Genomic DNA, 19,718 nt, shown 5'->3' on the forward strand with positions numbered 1-19,718 from the left:
TCTATCTACTGGATCACCTAGCTGATTGTTTAGATTCTCTATTTCTACTTTAGTAATCTGGATGTTTTAATTTCTTACAATTATTCATCAGTTTCTTTTAAGTTTTCCCTTTTGTTGCCACGTAATTTGACATACTATAGTTTATTTTTTTAAATAACGTTCGTTTTTTACCCTCCATTGTGAATTAGTGCTTTCTTACTTTTTTAAAAAAAATCATTGATTTGGTTTTCTTATCTCTCTAATCAAATTAGCTAGTACTTTGGTAATTGGCCATTAAAAAAAAAACAGCCCTTGGCTTTGTCTGTCACCTCAAGAATATTTTTAAAATTAGCTAACTTCTAAGGCTTCTACTTTCTGTCTTATTTTGGAATCATTAATTTGTCAAATTAATAATTTGCTAAGTAAAATTTGACAAGTTAACAATCCCAACAGAAGACAAAAAGAAGAAATCCTTTAAAAAGCAAGCGTGAATTTTAAAGTAAAAATATTGAGATGAAAACTGACTTACCAGTCACTGTACTGACTGTTGTTTTATTATTATATGATTAATTCATAGATTTCATTTTTCTTTTTAGCTGACATAAATGTTTAAAGATACAAATTGTTCTCTAAGGGCTACTTCCCATGCATGCCACAAATATTGTTTTATTGTTATATTCTTATAATTTTCTTTAATACTATTATTTGTTTCTATACCTTTTTCTTTAACCAACTATTCTTTAGAATTACATTAGCTTTCACTTAAATCTGAATACTTTAATCATATTGCTTATTGATTAGCATTTTATTGTGTTACGGTTATATGTAATATGTTTAATATGTTGGGCTTTCTGAATTTATTTATAAGTTATATATGGTCTGGCACGTTAACAATTTTTGTACCACAAAGGCCAAAAAAGAAGTATGCTCTGTAAGTTTGTCATCCATAAACTCCCAAATAGCTATCATATCTATTTTTCTTTTTAAATTTGTCTTTTTTAATATGTATATTTAATATTTTCCCCAGTTGCATGTAAAAACAATTTTTAATATTTTTTTAAATTTTGAGTTCTAAATTCTCTCCCTCCCTCAATTCCCTCCCCCTCACTGATAAGGCAGGTTATACATGTACAGTCATGCAAAACATATTTCTATAATATTAGTCATATATCAATTCTTAAAATGTTCTATTTGAAACCTTAGGCTCATTTATGACCTCTCTGGGCCTCAGTTTACTCATCTGTAAAATGAGGAGGTTGGATTAGATGAACCCCTGAAGTTCCCTTCTATCTCTAAGATCCCTGATTTTAACTCTGAATGAATCTTTTTGTGTTTCTTGTAAATAACAAATTCTTGATTTTTGTTTTCTAATCTATTCTTATACCTTCCTTCATTTTATGAGTTCATTCCATTCATATTCACAGCTAAGATCATTAGGTTTGTTCACCCCTCTAAATTCTATTGTAATATTTCTTTTCTTCTCCTTATTGGTCCCCTTAATCCTGGTTCTTTAGAAACATATCAAAATCTCTGACCAGTCCTGGATTTCTCAGCAGAAAATAATATATATTTTAATTTTATTAAAGAGCTATCCTTTCTATAATATAGTATGCTTGATTCTGGAGAATCCGTAATTTGATATGGTTCCCTTTATTATTATTTTTTTTTGCTGTTTTGTATCACTCTCTTCTTTGATATCTTCCTGTTGAAAAATCTTAAGTCGCTCAGGTTGCTTGTGACATTGTCTCTTTTATCTTGAAATGCCAGAATTTGGTGACCATGTTTATATTCATAAGCTAGTTAAACTTAAAGTTCTTCATTGTTGGCATCCTGTTGGTTCTATCAATTTGTATTCTGCAATCTATTTCCAGTACTTTTGAACAGTTTTTGTATGATTTCTTAAAATATGGCTTTCAGAGTCTTTATTTGTCCTTTCTAGGAGATGAGTAGCTCTCAGAGCAGCTTACTGAGCTCCTTCCTATAGCTCTGTGGCTTTGCTATATGGAAATCTGCAATTTTCTTCCAGCTTTGCGAACATTTATTTTGTTTGTTCTTCTATTACAGTGTAGTTGTTATTTTTTTTTTCATTTGGCCTGATCCAAATCACTCCTCAGACAAGTCGACCATTTAACTGAGATTTCCCACTACCTTTTCTGTGTTAAGGACAGATAGTGTTTGATACAATGGAAATAACTCTCAAGTCAGAGGGCCTGGATTTAAAGACCACCACTGATGCTTATTACCTACGGGGCCTTAGGCGAAGCATTTCATTTACATAGACCTCAGTTTCCTAATGTGTAAAATACAGGAACTAGACCAGATGACCTTTAAGATTCCTTCCAACTTTACATACATGATTTGATGATTGTGTTCTTGAATCCTTCCTTCATCAATCTTATTTTCAATCTTATATTTACCAGATTTTTCTTTATATTTCTAATCTATTCTGCACGTTCTTGTGATATATATATATATATATATATATATATATATATACATATATATGTGTGTGTTCTCTTGTGATATATCTATATCCATATCCGTCTATTCTTGTTTGCTTTTTCATGAGATTTTTCTTTACTTGTTTGTGCTGTGTGCGTGTGCGTGTGTGAGAAAGAACACCAGCTCTTATGTCAGAGGACTTGGGTTCAAATCTAATCTTTAACTACCTATGTGACCTTGGACAATTGACATAACTTCCTTGAGCCTTAATTACTTCACCTGTAAAATGAGGAGGTTGAATTGTAGAGTTTCTGAGTTCCCTTCCTGCTCTATAACTCCAAAGTAGTACTTAATTGGTTTGGTGACCATGTACTCCTTACTTGTTTCTTAGGGTTTTTTTTTTTGGTTTGGTTTTTCTGCGAGCTTTTTTCTTTGAACGTTCCCCCCTTCCCTTACATTCTTTTTGTTTTTGTTGCTCATTTATTTTATTTGACCCCTTTGATACTGTTTTGAGGTGCTACCTGTAATCTGGGCTTAGATCCACCCACCCACTCAGCCATTTTTTTGGCATCTCCCCTGCAATTTTGAACCCTACAAGCTGAAACTTGGTTACTTTTCTGATATAGAAATTATTGTGGACTCATCAGGAAGGTTGCAGGCTATCCTATGGTCTGTGATAAGAATACTAATGCTATTTCAATGGATGAACTCATCAAGGTGGGTCCTTCTTTCACTGCTGCAGTGTGAACCCCACCCCCATACTTTTTCATCCTATAGTATTCATGTCCATATCCTCCCATAAATCTTTAAAATAGGATCAGCCCAGCTCTTGAGGCCTTTCTCTGTCTCTCTCCTTTAACTTCCCAGCAGAGGCATGCTTGGAAGAATTAAGTTGATAGCTTCGTCGTGTCCCACTTCATTTTCGAAAATATGAATTCAGTTCTGATTTAAGCTGATTCATGATTGTTTTTGAAAAAAACTTGAATTCACCTCATGGGTTACTTCAGTTTTAGGTTGTGCAATTTAGTCTGGTTCATTACAGTGACTACATCCCCGAACCACATGGGAACAGGGTTATTCCCAGTTGGAGATTCTCATTTTCTTAACTGAAGTTTGAATTCCTCCATCAGTAGTTGGGAAGAATCGCTCAGGAATTGTCTTCCATTCAAAGTCAAATAAGCAAGCTAATTGTTTGTTTTCCTAACAGGTTATGTGTTGATTAAAGGACTTTAGGGGCAATTAAAACACATTTTGCCTGTATGGACAAAATTTCATTGCAGCTTAATAGAACTTTAGTGATAGCTTTCACAAATTTCAGGAGATGGGGAGATAATTCCCAGATATATAATTTTCTTCTGCAGATGGAATCTAATATCTCTATTTTCCCAGCTGTGAATCATAAGGGATTGTCTGGATTGACAGTGATAAAGAGGGAAGGGGAAGTGGTGAGAGCCTGGGTCATCTGATCTTCTTTTAAATAAAATTCTTTTGTGTTTTTTTCTAAGTTTACCTAAGTTTTTACTCTAGAGCTGTCATTCATCAAAGAAAAGTAATGTTTGTAATTTGGTTTGAATTTTGCATCTTGTTGCCTATTTAAACATGGACATTGGAGTGGTCCATTTCTAAGCCATCTAGTTCACATCTTACCTTAAAAGGAATCTACCTCCACCTGCCTAAGAAGAAAGTCTTTCAGCCTGTGCTTGAAGACCTGCAATGTCTGGTAACCCACGACCTCACAAGGCAATCTCTTCCACTTTTTGGTAGTCCCAAATCATAGGAAAGTTTCCCTTATTTGAAGCTTACATTTGCCTCTTTGCAACTTCTACCTTATGACGTTGGTTCTGCTTTCTGGTGCCATGCAGAATAAATCTAATCATACTTTCACATGGCAGTTGTTGAAATGCACAAGCAAAGCTATCATATCCCCAGCACTTCTGAGTCTTCAGTTTTTGAGGCTTCCTATCCCATGGATCTCTGACCATTTACCATCTTGATTATTTCCCTCTGGATGCTTTTCAGTTTATTAATATCCTCATTGAATGTGCTGTCCCAAAATGAATATGGTCTTTCAGACATGCTCTGACCAGCACAGAATGCAGCAGAGCTATGACTTCCTTTTTTTCTGGGGATCTATTCCTTTCTTAGTGTAACCCAAGGTTGCATTAGCTTTTGAGGCTAGAGCATCACATGACTAATCATCACTTCCATCTTGTATCTGAGAAACTCAATTTTTTACCCCGTGTTGGCTTCACATTTAATTCACTGAATTTCATCTTATTAGATTCAGCCCAAGGCTGGAGACTTCCAAGATCTTTTTGGATCATAATAATAGCACCAGTAGGTGTTGTGAGGATTAAATGAGAGAACATTTGTAAAACACTTAGCACAGTTCCTGGCACATAGTAAGCACTGTATAAATGCTTATTGCCTCTCTCTTTTATACACCTTAATTTATCATATAGATGTTATTATTAATATTTGTAATAGTATTGTTGTTATTATAACTAGCATTTATATAGGTGCCTACATAAGTGCCTACTATGTGCCAGATCCTGTGCTAAGCTCTTTTACAAATATTATCTCATTTGATTCTTACAGTAACCCTAGGAAGTAGGTGCTAATATTAGCTCCATTTTACACATGAGGAAACTGAGGCAGAGATTATGTGACTTGCTCACAGTGACACAGTAAGTGAAGTGGAATTGGCCTCTCCATCTTCCCTCTCAAAGCTGGAATTCATGAGCACGTGAAGTGACTGACCGCTCAAAGAAAACTATTGCTTGGATAGTTCCCAAAGTGGGGACTGGCTCAGAACTGAAGCTCTCACCTCTTGACAAGTCTGCCCTACCACTCATGCAGAGCAAGGCCTCCATTGCCATCAATAAGAAGAGAATCTCATACCAATATGCTTTGGGGCCAGGATACATAAGGGTTTGAGGTCACACAGCTAGTCTATATCTGAGGCTGGATTTGAACTCAAGCCTTCCTAATTCTAGGCCCAGAGCTCTGTTCACTGTGCAGCCTAGCTGCTTCTGGGATATTAACATTGTCAATGCAATACATTAACTATCCTTCCCAGGCCTTCTCCCATTCTGCAGTACTTCCCTCCTTCTCCAGTACCATTTATTCGTGATAGAGAAAGGGAGAAGCTTCTAGACAGTGCTAACCATCAGGGCTATCATGTGGGCAACTCCAAGGTCAAGAGTTTGAGGATCCAGCCTTCCATCAAGAAAAGGAGAATTTCCTAGGCCCCTTCATGAAAGAAGATTGCACACATGGATCCTGTTACAGGGGGAAATAGCAGCAGGCAGTCAGCAAATGCTTCCCAAGTGTCTTGCATTGTGTTAAGTTCCAGGGGATACAAAGACCAGAGCAAAACAGTCCTTGCCCTCAAGGAGCTTATCATCTATTGAGAAAGACAACATGTGCACACATACACACATACGCACACACATGCATACATACAAGGCATAGACAAATCAAATGGGAGTCTATCTTGTAGGGAAAGGCACTTATCCTTGAGGACTAATGCCATGATATGGGGAAACATGAGCTGCTCCGTGTACCTCTTTATTATTGTGTTTTACTCAGACAATGTGAGTCTGATAGGACTTAGGAGTAGGAGTGGGAAGGGTGGCCTGTCTAGTAGTCCCAAATGTATTTCCTTTCTTAAGGGAATCCAGACTGCTAGGTGGCAGTCTGAATCTGTAAGTTTTTATGACCCTATGGTAAAGGGTCCTACTAGAAAGGGAAGAGAATTCAATTGATGATTTATGTGCTACTGTGACTCCTTGGCATTTTCTGTACTTTTTATGGAGTTGCAGAAAGACTTGCCTGGGTCCTCTGTGTGTCTGTATTTGTGTATACATAGACACAGCTGGAGTGCTTGCATGAGATCTGTGGGGCCCTTTGTCCCACATGTGAGGAAACTGAGTTTTTAGCTATTTGTAGATTTCATAAAAGTAAATTCTGGATGGAAAGGTCACATGGCAACATGAGGGCCATTGAAACTCCTTGGTATCACAGAGATTGGGTACAATAGAACTCGCAGCTAGTATGTAATCCTGGAAGGCCATACTTTTTTCAAAAAGGAACACAGTAGATAAAAGCAGTGGCAGATTAGACTCATGTATGTATATACACAAATGTGGAAATCTGAGACTCAAGGGGGGAAAATACGATGGAGAATACTTCACTGAGGATCCACAGAGGGAGAAATTAAAGCAAAATTGTTGTAGAGGTATCAGAAATAGAAGCAATATTGTTGTAGTCCAACTGTGCAGAAGGAGGAATTAGCCCAAGAGTTTAAGAAACAGATCAAAAGCTGGGCATAATGATATTGACGTCAGGTTCATGTAGCTGGGATCTGATATAGGCATGATATTTTAGTGGTGGTGGTGGTGATGGTGTATTTAAACTGTCCAGAAATCTGCTGGCAGCTCTATCTCTCTGCTGAATCCAGAACCACTAATCAATCCACAGTTTCCCTTAATCACAATTTTGTGTTATAAAAGTTAAATAAAATTCCTGGCTTTGCTAAAACTCACTCTCTGACCTTGCAAAAAATGATTCTTCCTACTTGGGCCTCAGTTTCTTCATCTATAAAATCAGGATTGTCCCCTTCCCCCTCTAATGACCTCAGAATCGACTAGATGTAAAAGCATCGAGAAAGTCTAAGTTCACTGAATAAATGTATGGCATTATGCCTGTGTTTCAAGGAGGTATTTTGTTCTCATCAAGCTGTGCTAAGAAATAAGCAGGAACAAGCCCTGATCTCGCTCACTAGACCATCTAGCTCCTCAACCTTACACAGCTCTAATTGTATCTAATGAAAGAAAAGTAACATTTTTAGGTCCCAGTTACAGGAAACATTTTAAATAGAACTGGCCTGGGGCACTTTTTAAAATAAAATCTAAATAATGCAAGATTGTTAGTGGGAGCTGGGCCAGGGCAAGATTACACACCTCATAAAAATCAGCCTCAGCTCCAGACTATCAGACTGGTTAGGCCTTGGACTTGACAGCACAGGCCTCCTGGCTCAGACTGGCTGTACCCCTCTCCCAAGGTGGTCATGACCACCAGCTAGAAAGACCCTCGGACTCCTTTGTGACTTGACAAAACCAGCGAGGCACAGGAAACGGACCAGGGGTCAAAAAGATGAGAATACAGCACTGAGTAGGAGAGGATGGTGGATTAGACCTCAATTGATCCTATAGAGGAAATAGGAAGCCCCTGGAATTTGGTGGGTAGTGAGGCTAATGTGACCAATGGGCGTTTGAGGAAGGTATAATGGATAAAGTACAAGGCAGACCTGGTTTCAAGTTCCACTTAAAAAACTTACTAGATGTGTGACCTTGAGCAAATCACTTAATCATTCTCTGCCTCAGTTTCCTCATTTGTAAGATGGAAATGATAATATCTATAGCACTTATCTCACCAGGTAATTGTGGGGATCAAATTAGATAGGTTATATAGGTAAAGCACTTTATAACCCTTATATAGCTGTATGCCATAATTATTGTATCTTCCAAAGCACCCCATTCTAGGTCCATAGAGTTGTTTACTTCTATATCGAGCTAATCCATCCTCTGTAACTTCCATCCAATTCTCCTCGTTCCCTTCTTTACAACCAAACAGAATAAGCCTAATCCGTCCTCCCAAGGACAGTGCTTCAGATATTTGAACACAACTAATACATACCCACCCCACCCCCCCAAGACTTCCATTTTCAGTCATTCAGTCTGTTAACTTTTATCAAGTCCCTACTATGTGCAGGCACAGGATGAATATCCCCAGTTGTTTCAACCAGTCCACATAAGACACGCTTTCCAGTCTTCTCCCCATCCTTCCTGGTCACCCTCCAAAAATGTGGTCCCCAGAATTAAACCCCAAGTAACCAGACGTAGCAGGGGCAAGGCATAGCCCAGTTGGCTTTTGCCTCAGAATAACAGCATTTTGTAGATTAAAGAGTGATCTAGTGCAGCTTGTACCCAAAGAAGAATTTTCTCTTGTCATAAAAGGGGCATTTTATGTCAGATACTCTCCTATGCGCCAGAAATATAAATGGAAGCAAGAAGACAGTCCTTGCCCAAAGATTTTCAATTCTAATGGGGGAATGGGAGCTGAAAACCAGGGATTGAAGGGGTATGCCCACTTAGGGACATGGTAGCAAAGTCAAGAGTCAGAAACAAAACGTGTTTTGTTTCTTAATCAAAATGGAGCTTCCAGGAGGAACTCCCCAATGGGAGAAGGGAGGTATAGGCCTGTGAGGATGTTCTAGATCAGGTCTGTGCAACCTTAGGTTTTTATTGAAACAATAGACAATATATTTTGATTTGCCATTTTAGTGAGAGCTCTGCTGTAGCTCGGCTTCCTTTACTAAAGCATTTATGTAAATTTCTATGCTTGTAGGTGGGCCCCATAAATCACACTGCAGGCCCCATGAGGCCTGCGGGGGCCCCATTTTGGACAGCTCTGTTCTAGAGTAAGAAGTTGTCATAGTTATAAGTGGTCATCCAGCCTCTGCTTAAAGACCTCCAGTGAAGGATAACCTCTGCCTCTTCGTACAGCTTATTCCACTTTGGGGCAGCTCCCATGGCTAGGAACTTTTACATTAAATCAAATCTAAATTTGCCTTTTTGCAACTTTTACCCATTCTTGCTAGCTCTGCCCTCTGGGATCAAACAGAACAATTGCCTCCTCAGCAACTATTGTCGCCACTCACCCCTTCCCTCACCCCCAATTCTGTTCTTCTCCAGGTTAAAAATTGCCATTTCTTTCCACTGATCCTCATATAGTATGAACTTAGAACCTGTCACCATCCTGGTGGCCTCCTCTGGACACTCTCTAGCTTCCGGATGTCCATCTTGCAATTTGGCACCCAGAAATAAGCACAGTAGTCTCCACATGTGGCCCAGCCATACAAGAATATGGTCTCTTGCCTGACTGACTTCAACTTGACCCTTTCTGGCTGGTTTGGTCCCATTGATGACAGACACCAATTTGATAGTTACTTTAAGCCAGTGACTATCCCGTAGAACCCCTTCTCCCAATAAAGAGTGCTGGTCATCAGTTTTCCATCCCTTACAATTCAGGTTTCTTGCTAATTAGGGATAGATTAAAGCAGGCCCATTCAAATGGAATGAAAGAAAGTTGAGTGGTATATTATCCAGGTCTATAAGTTTGTGAAGAGAATGGAGGTGAATGTACATGGTTGTCTTCCACTGTCTTCTTCCTGGTCATGTATCAGTCCTGTGTTTTCTATCAGTTTGTATTTTGCTCTGTATTTCTAATAGTTCTATGTAATTTTCTTATACTATTTCCTGGTTTTCAATGTTTTTTTTTAAGTTCTTCATGTTGTTATGAAAAACTTATTCTAAAATAATCTCTGGGGCAGCTAGGTGGTGCAGTGAGTAGAGCACCGGCCCTGGAGTCAGGAGGGCCTGAGTTCAAATCAGGCCTCAGACACTTGACACATGTACTAGCTGTGTGACCTTGGGCAAGTCGCTTAACCCCAATTGCCCTGCTTAAAAAAAAGAATATAAAATAATCTCTGAATTCTGTCTTCAAGGCCAGTTGTTTTTCTTGTATTCTTCCTTTTTTTTAATATTGTTTGGGCAATTTTTTGCTACTATTCTGTTTTTGAGTTCTAAATTTACTCTTAACTTTTTTTCCGAGACTCCCATTCTTTGTTTTAGATTCTCTACTTTTTTGCTTGTCTTTTTAATCTTTTTTCTTTGATTGCTTTCTTTCCTAATTTCCTTATATTTTCAACGATTTTATTGCTCTTTTGCACCAATCTAGAGGTTCTGAAGGTTCTTGCAATTTTTGTAGGATTATTATTTATGTATTAATTTTTGATGTATGATTGCAGGAAGTCTCTTTTGTGGCTATAGTAATTTCTGTTTCATTAGGGTTTTTTTTAAATTGATTTCTTTCATTCCATGATACTTATTCATCATATTTCATCCTTGCTTTGATGGTTTACTCACTTAAAAATAAATTTTTTTTCCTCAGATAAATTTCTTCTTCAATTTAGAACTTTCCTTCTGAAATGCATATTGTCTTAACTGTCCTCCTCCCCATACCTACCCAACCAATATATATGGTCGTTGAAATATCAACAGGAGAATGATTTTTCTGTCAACCATTCAGTGTTTGTTACTATCACTTCATTCTCAGTGGCATATTTCTTACCATTGTGAGATAATGAAGTAGACTGGTCTTAGACCTGATCTCTCCCTCAGGCTCTTTCCAATAGGGTTGGATCAAGTCCTCTCCCATCCAATCATAGCTAAAAATAATAACGTTATCGAGCACTTACCATGTACCAGGCACTGTGCTATGCACTTTACAAATATTATCTCATTTGATCCTCATAACAGCCCTGACAGGTAGATGATATTATCTGCATTTTACAGATGAGGAAGCTGAGGCAGGTAGAAGTTAAGTGACTTGCTCAGGGTCACACAGCTAGTAAATATCTGAGGCTGTATTTGAACTCTAGGTCACTTCTCTGCTACCTTGTTTCCACCCAAGGGGGACCATCTAAGGTCCCGTGATCTTTTATACCCAGATTATTGGAAGTGGACAAATACCTGAGCCTGGTATACCATGTTGGCAAGGCAGGACAGAAGGGTGGAGTCCGGTAGCTTTGCTTCCCTGGGCCTGGAGCAGTCAACCATGGGGCTGGGTAAGACAGACCAGTAATTTGACCTCTTGTGTTTCTGGTAGGAATTTATTTATCCAGAGTTCTTTCCTTGCCCTTCTTTCTGTTTTTGCTGTTTTGATCACTTTCTCTGCTGCATTAGTCACTGTTTGATCATAGGTGGGGGGAGTGGAGAGATTGGGCTTTACATACTGTCTCTTGTTTAGCCACCTTGCGGGAAGTCCCTCCTAGGTGAAATCTTAAATGGGAAAGTCAATACTTTCAAATTAGAAATCAGAGAAATGAAGGTGTAAGCATTCAGTAAAGCCATTTTGTTGTTTCTCTCTTCTTCCAGAAACTCAACCTATTGCATGAAGGTGTCTATGTCCTTGACGGTGGCAGAGAATGAATCTGGACTGTGCTACAATAGCCAAATCCGCTATTCGGAAAAATCGGAAGTCACAAAAAGAAAAGAGATTGTCTGCCCGGACATGGATGATTATAGAACCGCTGAGCAGGAACCGGATGTTGTGTGGTACAAGGTAATCCAGTGGGGCCAGGGCTTTATTTGGGGGGAGGGAGGGGCAGGCTCAGAGGGGAAGGGGAAGGTTTGTTGTTGTTTTTGTTAATGTTATTTTAAAATTTTGCAAGCTCCTAGGAGCCAGTGTTGACTGTCTGTGCATCCCTTCGGTGGGTACCAAAGACCCTCTTTCCTACTTATTCCATCATAATAATAACCACCATATATGGTTTACAAATAAAATCATAATAATAACCACTATATATGGTTTGTAGAACACTTTATAATTAATAGCTAATAACAGCTGATAGCTAACATTCCTATTGGAGAAGGAAATGGCAAACCACTCCAATATCTTTGCCAAGAAAACCCCAAATTGGAGTCCTGAAGTCAGACGTGACTGAAACAACTGAACAGCCACAACGTTTATATAGCACTTACTAAATGCTACGTGCTTTAGAATCATTATCTAGTTTGGTCTTCAAGACAGCACTGGGAGGTAGGGGCTATTAGTACTCCCATTCCACAGACGGGGAAATTGAGGTAAATAGCAGTGAAGTGACTTACCCAGGGTCACACAGCAAGTAGGTGACTGAAGGTGGATTTGAACTCAGGTCTTTCTCACTCCAGGACTGGCACTCTATCCACTGTACCTCCTATATTTTTGTTGTTCAGTCTTTTCAGTAGTGTCTAACTCTCCATGACCCCATTTGGGATAATGGAGTGTTTTGCCATTTTGTAACCCTTTGCTCATTTTACAGATCAGGAACTGAGGCTAGGGAAGATTGAGTGACTTGCTCAGGGTCATGTAAGTGTCTGGGGTAGGATTCGAACTCAAGGTCCTCCTGACTTCAAGTCCAATACTCTGTCCCCCTAACTACCTAACAATAGACAATTCCCAAACTTGGCAGAATGAATGGGCAGAAGGACACTGCTTTGGACAAGACACAACAACAAAAACGTGTGTGGGCCCAGGTATAGTGCCAGTATTCACACTGCAGAGGCCTACTTGGGGATTCTTTGTAGCCTGCTCTATGAGAACCACCACCCCAAAGCCTGGAGAGATCCAGGAATCCAGAGAATGGAGGCTGGAACTCATGTTCCCTTCCCTGATGGGATAGCTCAAGTTGGTAACAAGGAAGACCTAACCTATGCACCTGATTGGAGGTAACTTTGGAGTTTCATTTGCAGGGGCTGTCAGTGATGGCAAAGTCAATGACATCTTAATCCAAGTGGCATAAAGCTGTTTTCACAAGGCCCTGGAGAATCTAACTTTCTTTGGAGTTCAGGCTTCTAATGTCCAAAGTTGGCATGGCCACACCCCTGTCAGATACCAGGCATCCTAAGGGCAGTTGGAACCATTCATGGTTGGATTCCTTGGGGCATGTTCAGAGGCAAGACATGGGCCACCCCTATGAAAAATTGTTTAAACTTGGAAGAAGCAAAATAGCTATCTTGGAAGCTCCCTGGGACAGAGAGCACATATATTACAGAGAGAAACCACCATCTGTTGTGATTTAATCTGACAATGCTGTCTAAAGTGCTACCAGCTAAGGGGGGATCAGGAAAGGCATTGTGTAGGAGGTGTCCCCTGAGCTTATCCTTGAAAGAAGCTAAGAATTCCAAACCACAGAGAGGTGAGGACATACTCTCTGTATTCCAAACAAGGGAAACAGCCTGTGCAAATGCATGGAGGTGGGAGATGCAATTTTGAGTCCAAAGGACAGCTGGTGGTCTTTTAGCTAGAACAGAATTCACAAGGGGCAGATATATCATAGCAGATAGAGCTCCCAAGCCTAGACACAGACTTGAGTTCAAATCCAGCCTCAGACACTTACTAGCTGTGTGACCCTGAGCGAGTCACTTCACCCTGTTTACCTCAGTTTCTTCTCTGTAAAATGAGCTGGAAAAGGAAATAGCAAACACTCCAGTATCTTTGCCAAGAAAACCTCAAATGGGGTCATGAAGAGTCTGACATGACTGAAATGAGTAAATAAGAATTACAGAGTTCACAAAGTTCAGTAGTATGAAATAACGTTTTTAAGGAAGGTTAGAGGAGCTTCAAAATCAGCCTGAGGAATTCTTTTTTTCTAGAGGAAATTGAAAGTCACTGGGGGTTTTTGAGCAAGGGCTTGACATGGTCAGACCTGTGCTTTAGGAAGATTATTTTCTCAGTCTTGTAGCTGATGAATTAAAGAGATTAGAAACTAGAAGCAGGGAGACCAATTAAGAAGCGATTATAGTAATCCAATTAACAGGCTATTAGGGTCTGAACTAGGGTACTGGTTATATAACAGGAGGAAAGCAGAGAGATGTTAGGGAGGTAGAATTGTAGGGAATTTGTAACCAATTAAATATGAGGAGAGCCCTGTCCATCAGGGACAATGTTAGTACCCCCAAAAGAAAGAGGAAAAGTCTGGAAGAGGAGTCATTTAGAGGGGAAACTACTGAGTGGTTTTGGACAAGGTGAATTTTTGAAATGCGTAAGGGACAGCCAGGTCTGGAGTTCGGGAGAGAAAATGGGGCTGGCTGTATAGATTTGTGAGTTGTCTAGATAGAAATAATTGACCCCAGGGGAGCTGATAAAGTCATCAAAAGAAAAGAGGGCTCAGGATGTGGTCTTAGAGCAGAGGTGTTAAACACATATGTGGCCTGCCACACTCCCTAGTGGGCCAGAACCAGATTAAACCATAATTGGGAAAAATTTAACGAAATAAATAAAAATACAGTCAAATAAAGATAACATTACGTTTTCAAAGTACATTGCTTTGTGGTGGACAAGGATCCTTCTATGTGGATTTGTGGTTCCCATTTGTATTTAAGTTTGCTACCATTGGCTTAAAGGACACCTAGAATTATGGGATGGGGTGATTCACTTGTGACATCTGATACCATCTAGTCAAACATCTTTGTTTTTTACAAGGGAGGAAACTGAGGCCCAGGAAAGTGATAAATCCTACCCCTGGTTACAATAGATTCATCGTACTATAGCTGCAAGGGGCCAAGGAAACTGTGGTCTTTAAATGTTAAATGACCTGCCTAAAGTCACACAGTAACAGTCTTCTTAAATTAGTAAACTGACTTAGTCAAACTCAAGACCCCTAACTCCTCATCTAGTCCTCTTTCCACTGTACTTTACTCCTCCATTTGGCCCATGGGGGCCATCTCCTGTCATCCTGATCTACATCTGGCCACTGGACCCAGATGGTGCTGGAGGAGAAAGTGAGGCTGGTAATTTTGCACAGCCCTCCCTCACTTAAATCCAATTCACTTGTGAGTCGTGGCATCAAATTCCTGATGCCATGGTCCACTGAGAACAAAGGGCAAACAACAATACCTCCATTTATTGGTGCTTAATAAATGCTTCCTGATTGAATGACTGATTGATATTAGGAATTAACATCGCTACTAACTTACTAGTCCAGCTTCCTATCCAAGGCACTGTTGTAGGACTGTTCAAATCACTTGAGGCTGTCACCCCTCTCCTCTTGTCCACGCCAGGCAAGGACTGTGCTTTCAGTGCATTTTACATGACTGGTGCCCTGGAGCCTGCCCATTATCACTAAAGTGGGTGGGAAGGGCAGCAATCTGAGCCATCTGTGCAAGGCCATAGACAAGGATATGTTGGGTTCGACTTAGTTTTCTCGGTGGCTGCTTAGAGGCTGCTGTGAATGAGGTCTGCTGTTGTGAGTGCAGGTGTCAATGATAAGACAGGAAGCCTTCCTAGCCTAGTTAAGCCGGCCGATTGCTGATTATTCACACAGACACAAACGATGCTAGCAGAAAGACTAGTCCAAGCCTTGCTGAGGATTAGGAAGACTTGAGCGAGGAACCCGAGACCTTCTGGGCCAAGGTAGTATTTTCATCTCTGCCACCAATCCAAGGAAATGGATTTTCATAAATGAAAAATCTGGTTATGATGATGGTATCTGAAAAAAGGATTTGGATTTGTGGTCCTCAGCTTAAAATACAGGAATAATAGACTGTTGGCCAGGAATAGATTATACCTCCTAAGAGAATGTATTTGCCATGTATCTTGTAAATCTAATCAAAAAGGCTTTGATTTGAAAAGGAAGGGAAAAGTAGAAAGCCACTTATGTATATCCACCAACCTAGATATCATAGAGAATAGCTACAATGAAGAGTTGAGACACCCAGAAGTTCATAGGAGACAAGATTCAAGAATGAAACCAGTAATAAAATCTACAGTCACAGATGTTTATACAGTGATACATAAAGTGTGAGTAACAGGCAAATATGAATAAGTAGAGATCCTGACATAAGAGCACAGAGTTGGCCTGATAGGTATTATGGAGGCTTAATGTGATGGGACCCAGGGTTCCGACTTTGGAATGGAATGGAATATGTTATTCAAAGGGATTAGGGTGGGTGGTGTAGCAGCAGTATATGTATATATGAAGGGGGGAGGGGGAGGCATTGTTATTATCCCCATTTTATTATTAAGAAACTGATGCTAGGGGCAACTAAGTGGAGCAATGAACGCAGAGCACTGGCTGTGGAGTCAGGAGGACCTGAGTTCAAATGCAGCCTCAGATACTTGACACACTAGCTGTGTGACCTTGGGCAGGTCACTTAACCCCAATTGCCTTGCCTTCCTCCCTCCAAAAAAGACAGAAACAAACTGATGCTGAGAAAAGTTTAACAACTTGTCCAGAGTCACACAGCTAGAAAGTGTCTACAGCAGGATTCAAACTCAGGCCCTGCTGAATCCTAGTCTAGCACTCTACACATTGTGCTGGATAGCTGCCTCTGTCTTTGAAAGATACCACAGGATTAGAGGAAGGCAAATATCCCAATTTCCGTTTTTAAGAATGGAGGAGCATGGCGCTTCAAACTATAAACTAGTGAACTTGATTTCAATTTCTAGGAAAACTCTAAAATGTGTGATTAAAGATGTGGTCAGGGAATATTTAGAATGGAAAGCAGCGATCGAAAAGAACAAACTAGTCAATCAGTGGATAAGCATTTCTTAAATGCCAGGCACCCTGCCAAACTCGGGAGATATAAAGAAGGGCAAAAGACAGTCCTTGCCCTCGAGGAGCTCGTAGTCTAATGGGACATGAAAACAACTCTTTACAAACCAGATATATGCTGGATAAATTGGGAATAATCTCAGAGGGAAAGTGCTAGGATTAAGGATTATTGGCAAAGGTTTCTAGTAGAAAGTGAAATTCTGGCTGAGACTTGAGGGAAGCCAGGAAAATGGAAGTGTGGAGGGAGGGAGTTCCAGGAATCAGGGACAGCCAGTGAAAATGCTTTGAATCAGGACATGGAGTGTCATGTTCAAACAACAGAGAGGCCAGTGTCACTGGAACATATGGTATGTGGGAGTTAGGTATAAGAAGACTAGAAGGGCAGGAAGAGACCGGGTTGGGGACGGCTTTAAAAGCCAGAGGATTTTATATTTGATCCTGGAAGTGATCAGGAACTCCTGGAGTTTATTGAGGGGGTGAGGGGGCGTGGGGACGTGGGGTCTGGAGCAGTGTGACATAGTCAGAGCTGGGCTTTAGGAAGGTCAAGTATGTGAAGGGCTGTCGTGTGGATGAGTGATTGGCCACTTGTTCTTTTTGGCTCCAGAAAGCAGGCCTAGGAGCAATGGATCGAGTGTGCTGATGGAAAGGAAAACTTCCCAACAATTAAGACTATCTCAAAATGTAATGAGCTTCCCATGAGTGTGGCAGTTGCTTCCCCTTTGCTACATAGCTTCTGGCAGATACTGAAGGCCTTTCATTGGAATTCATCTAGATTCATGTTTCAGTAGCCCAGTAAATGCCAAAAAGACTGGACTTAATTACATGGGGTGGGAATTCTTTAGGTGGGAAGATTTGGCAGCCTAAATAGCCATTGTGTGTACCTACAGGCTTATAGGAGTTAGGTCTAGAAATGCTTGGTTATTTTGCCTAAAACTTACAGCAGTTCAATGACTTGCCCAAGGTCAAGAGAGTTACTAGGAGAGCTGGGTTTCCAACCAGTCTTTTGAGTCCCCAGTGCAGTGATTTTACCACTGCGCCACCTCCCACTTCTGGACCAGAATGAATTCCTTCATGGAAAATTGTCTCTGTTCTCAAATACCTAGCGTGTTGTGTCCCAAAGGTGCTCGAATGAATTAGAGTGGAAAATGGCAAGAATAGTTATAAGGAATGGCCCCTACTTGACTCCTTTCTGTCTTTCTAGTTGCCTATTCACAGAAGAAACTGTGAGCCAAGTCCTTAGCAAAGAGTGAAAGATGGCAGTGGAAGTATAGAATACTAGAAGTCATGAAGGATGTTTGAGACCATCTGAGTCATTTTCTATGGGTAGAAAATTGTGGGACACCTGAGTGAAGGGACCCATCCAAGGTCACACAGCAGGTTCCTAGTAAGGCACGGTCTAGGGAGGCCTGACTCTCTCTCTCCTTTTTTCTTTTGTCTACGTTATGCCCTAGGGAGTGGCGGTCTGCCCAGGCTGATGCCAGTGGATCAAACCAAGGTGTGGGCCATGGCAAAGTCAATCCACAACTTCACTTACCTTCTCTTGATGCTTGGGCATGCTTTTGTCTTTGTATTTCCATCACCTAGCATGGTACCACACACATAGTGGGTACTTAATAGATGCCTGCTAATTGGTCCAGCTTGGCAAGCTTATCAAGAATGGAGTTACTCCTACCTGTGAGATTTTTGCTTATTAAGTTCAATTTGTTTCCCTGATTCCCCCACATGCTACTCTCCATGCTTGCCATAATATAACCGATGTTCCTTGGTGAGAAATCAGCTCCTCTTGAAATCCCATCAGCCCTCTCTGCCTTGAACACTGACTCCTGGCTTCATAGATAAGAGGATCCTAGGTGTAAAGCAGGAGAGGACTTCAAAGTCCATTAAGTACAATACCCTTATTTTACAGAGGAGAAAACTGAAGCCCCAAGAGACTTGCCCAAAGTCACGCATGTGGTCATAGATCTCAAAGGAAATTCAGAGGCCACGTACATCAGTCACTTCATTTTACAGAAGAGGAAACGGAGGCCCATGATTCTTCAATGCAAGGTAGCATCTAGCCTGCAATTCCTGGTCTTAGAGAGTTACCTTGAATATTGAGGAGTTAAGTGAGTTTTCACTCAGCCTGTAATATGTCAGAGGCAGAACTTGAACCCAAGGCTTTCTTACTCTGAAGTCTGTTCTCTAACTGTTCCTCAGGGGGCCCCTTAGGTAGTGCTACATTGGATAGCACACTGGGCTGGGAATTAGGAAGACTCATATTCTTAAATTTAAATCTGGCCTCAGACACTTGCTAGCTGTGTGACACTGGGCAAGTCACTTTACCCTGTTTGCCTCAGTTTCTTCATCTGTAAAATGAGCTGGAGAAGGAAATGCAAATGGGCTCCAGTATATTTGACAAAAAAACCCAAGTGGGGTCATGGACAACAACAACCACTGGATCCATACTGCCATGCTGCCCATTACAGATAGTAATCCTCAGAGCCAGGAATCGAACCCATATCCTCTGATTCCAGAGACAGTGCTCTTTCCTTATTTGCATGCTCATTTCTGTTCTGAGGAAGAGTGTTCCTTGGCTAGCCCATCACACAGAGTTAGCCTAATCCCTTCTCAGACAGTTCTCTCTCAAGGGGTTCAAGTTCCCAGAGGGCATATGGAAGGTCAGCAAAGCGTTGAACACAGTGGAGGGGGATAAAAGAGCTAGATCAGCTTTTCCCCCATGGATAGGAGCCACCATTCCTTGGTATCAGAAATGGAAAGCATTCCATGATGACAAGTGAAATAATTGTGCATTAGGCAGAAGAAGTGAGGAAGGCTTCGGAGGAAATGCAAATTCAGACAAATCCGCCTGCTTTCCTGTTGGCCAGGAAGCTGTTGGCAAAATGTCAGGGCCATCTGACTCTGGTAAAGAAGTCATCTGGTATCCAAGGTGCAGTTCAGAATTCCCCCCCACCGCACCATCACCCCGCCATATGTTGCCAATGAGCGTGCTACTCTCTCCCTCGTTTCAATATGCTTTTTACCAATTAATTTCTGTATCTGGTGGCTCACAGTCAGCTCTATCCCGGAGTATACCGTTTCATTGGAAAGAAGGAGTTGTGGTGGATATGGCCAGACTCAAAAACTCAATACAGCAGGG

General features: G+C 40.7%; 1 protein-coding gene across 1 annotated transcript in view; it reads left to right on the forward strand.

The window, feature by feature from the left end:
* IL1RAPL2 (interleukin 1 receptor accessory protein like 2) overlaps nt 1-19,718 on the forward strand; it is a 451,202-nt gene that overhangs the window by 24,559 nt on the left and 406,925 nt on the right. The window contains exon 3 of the mRNA XM_036739832.1: nt 11,424-11,610. Coding sequence (XP_036595727.1) covers nt 11,424-11,610 — 187 coding nt within the window. The remainder of the gene's footprint in view (nt 1-11,423; nt 11,611-19,718) is intronic.

The sequence above is a fragment of the Trichosurus vulpecula genome, chromosome X, assembly GCF_011100635.1.
Source record: "Trichosurus vulpecula isolate mTriVul1 chromosome X, mTriVul1.pri, whole genome shotgun sequence".
NCBI classification, from domain to species: domain Eukaryota; kingdom Metazoa; phylum Chordata; class Mammalia; order Diprotodontia; family Phalangeridae; genus Trichosurus; species Trichosurus vulpecula.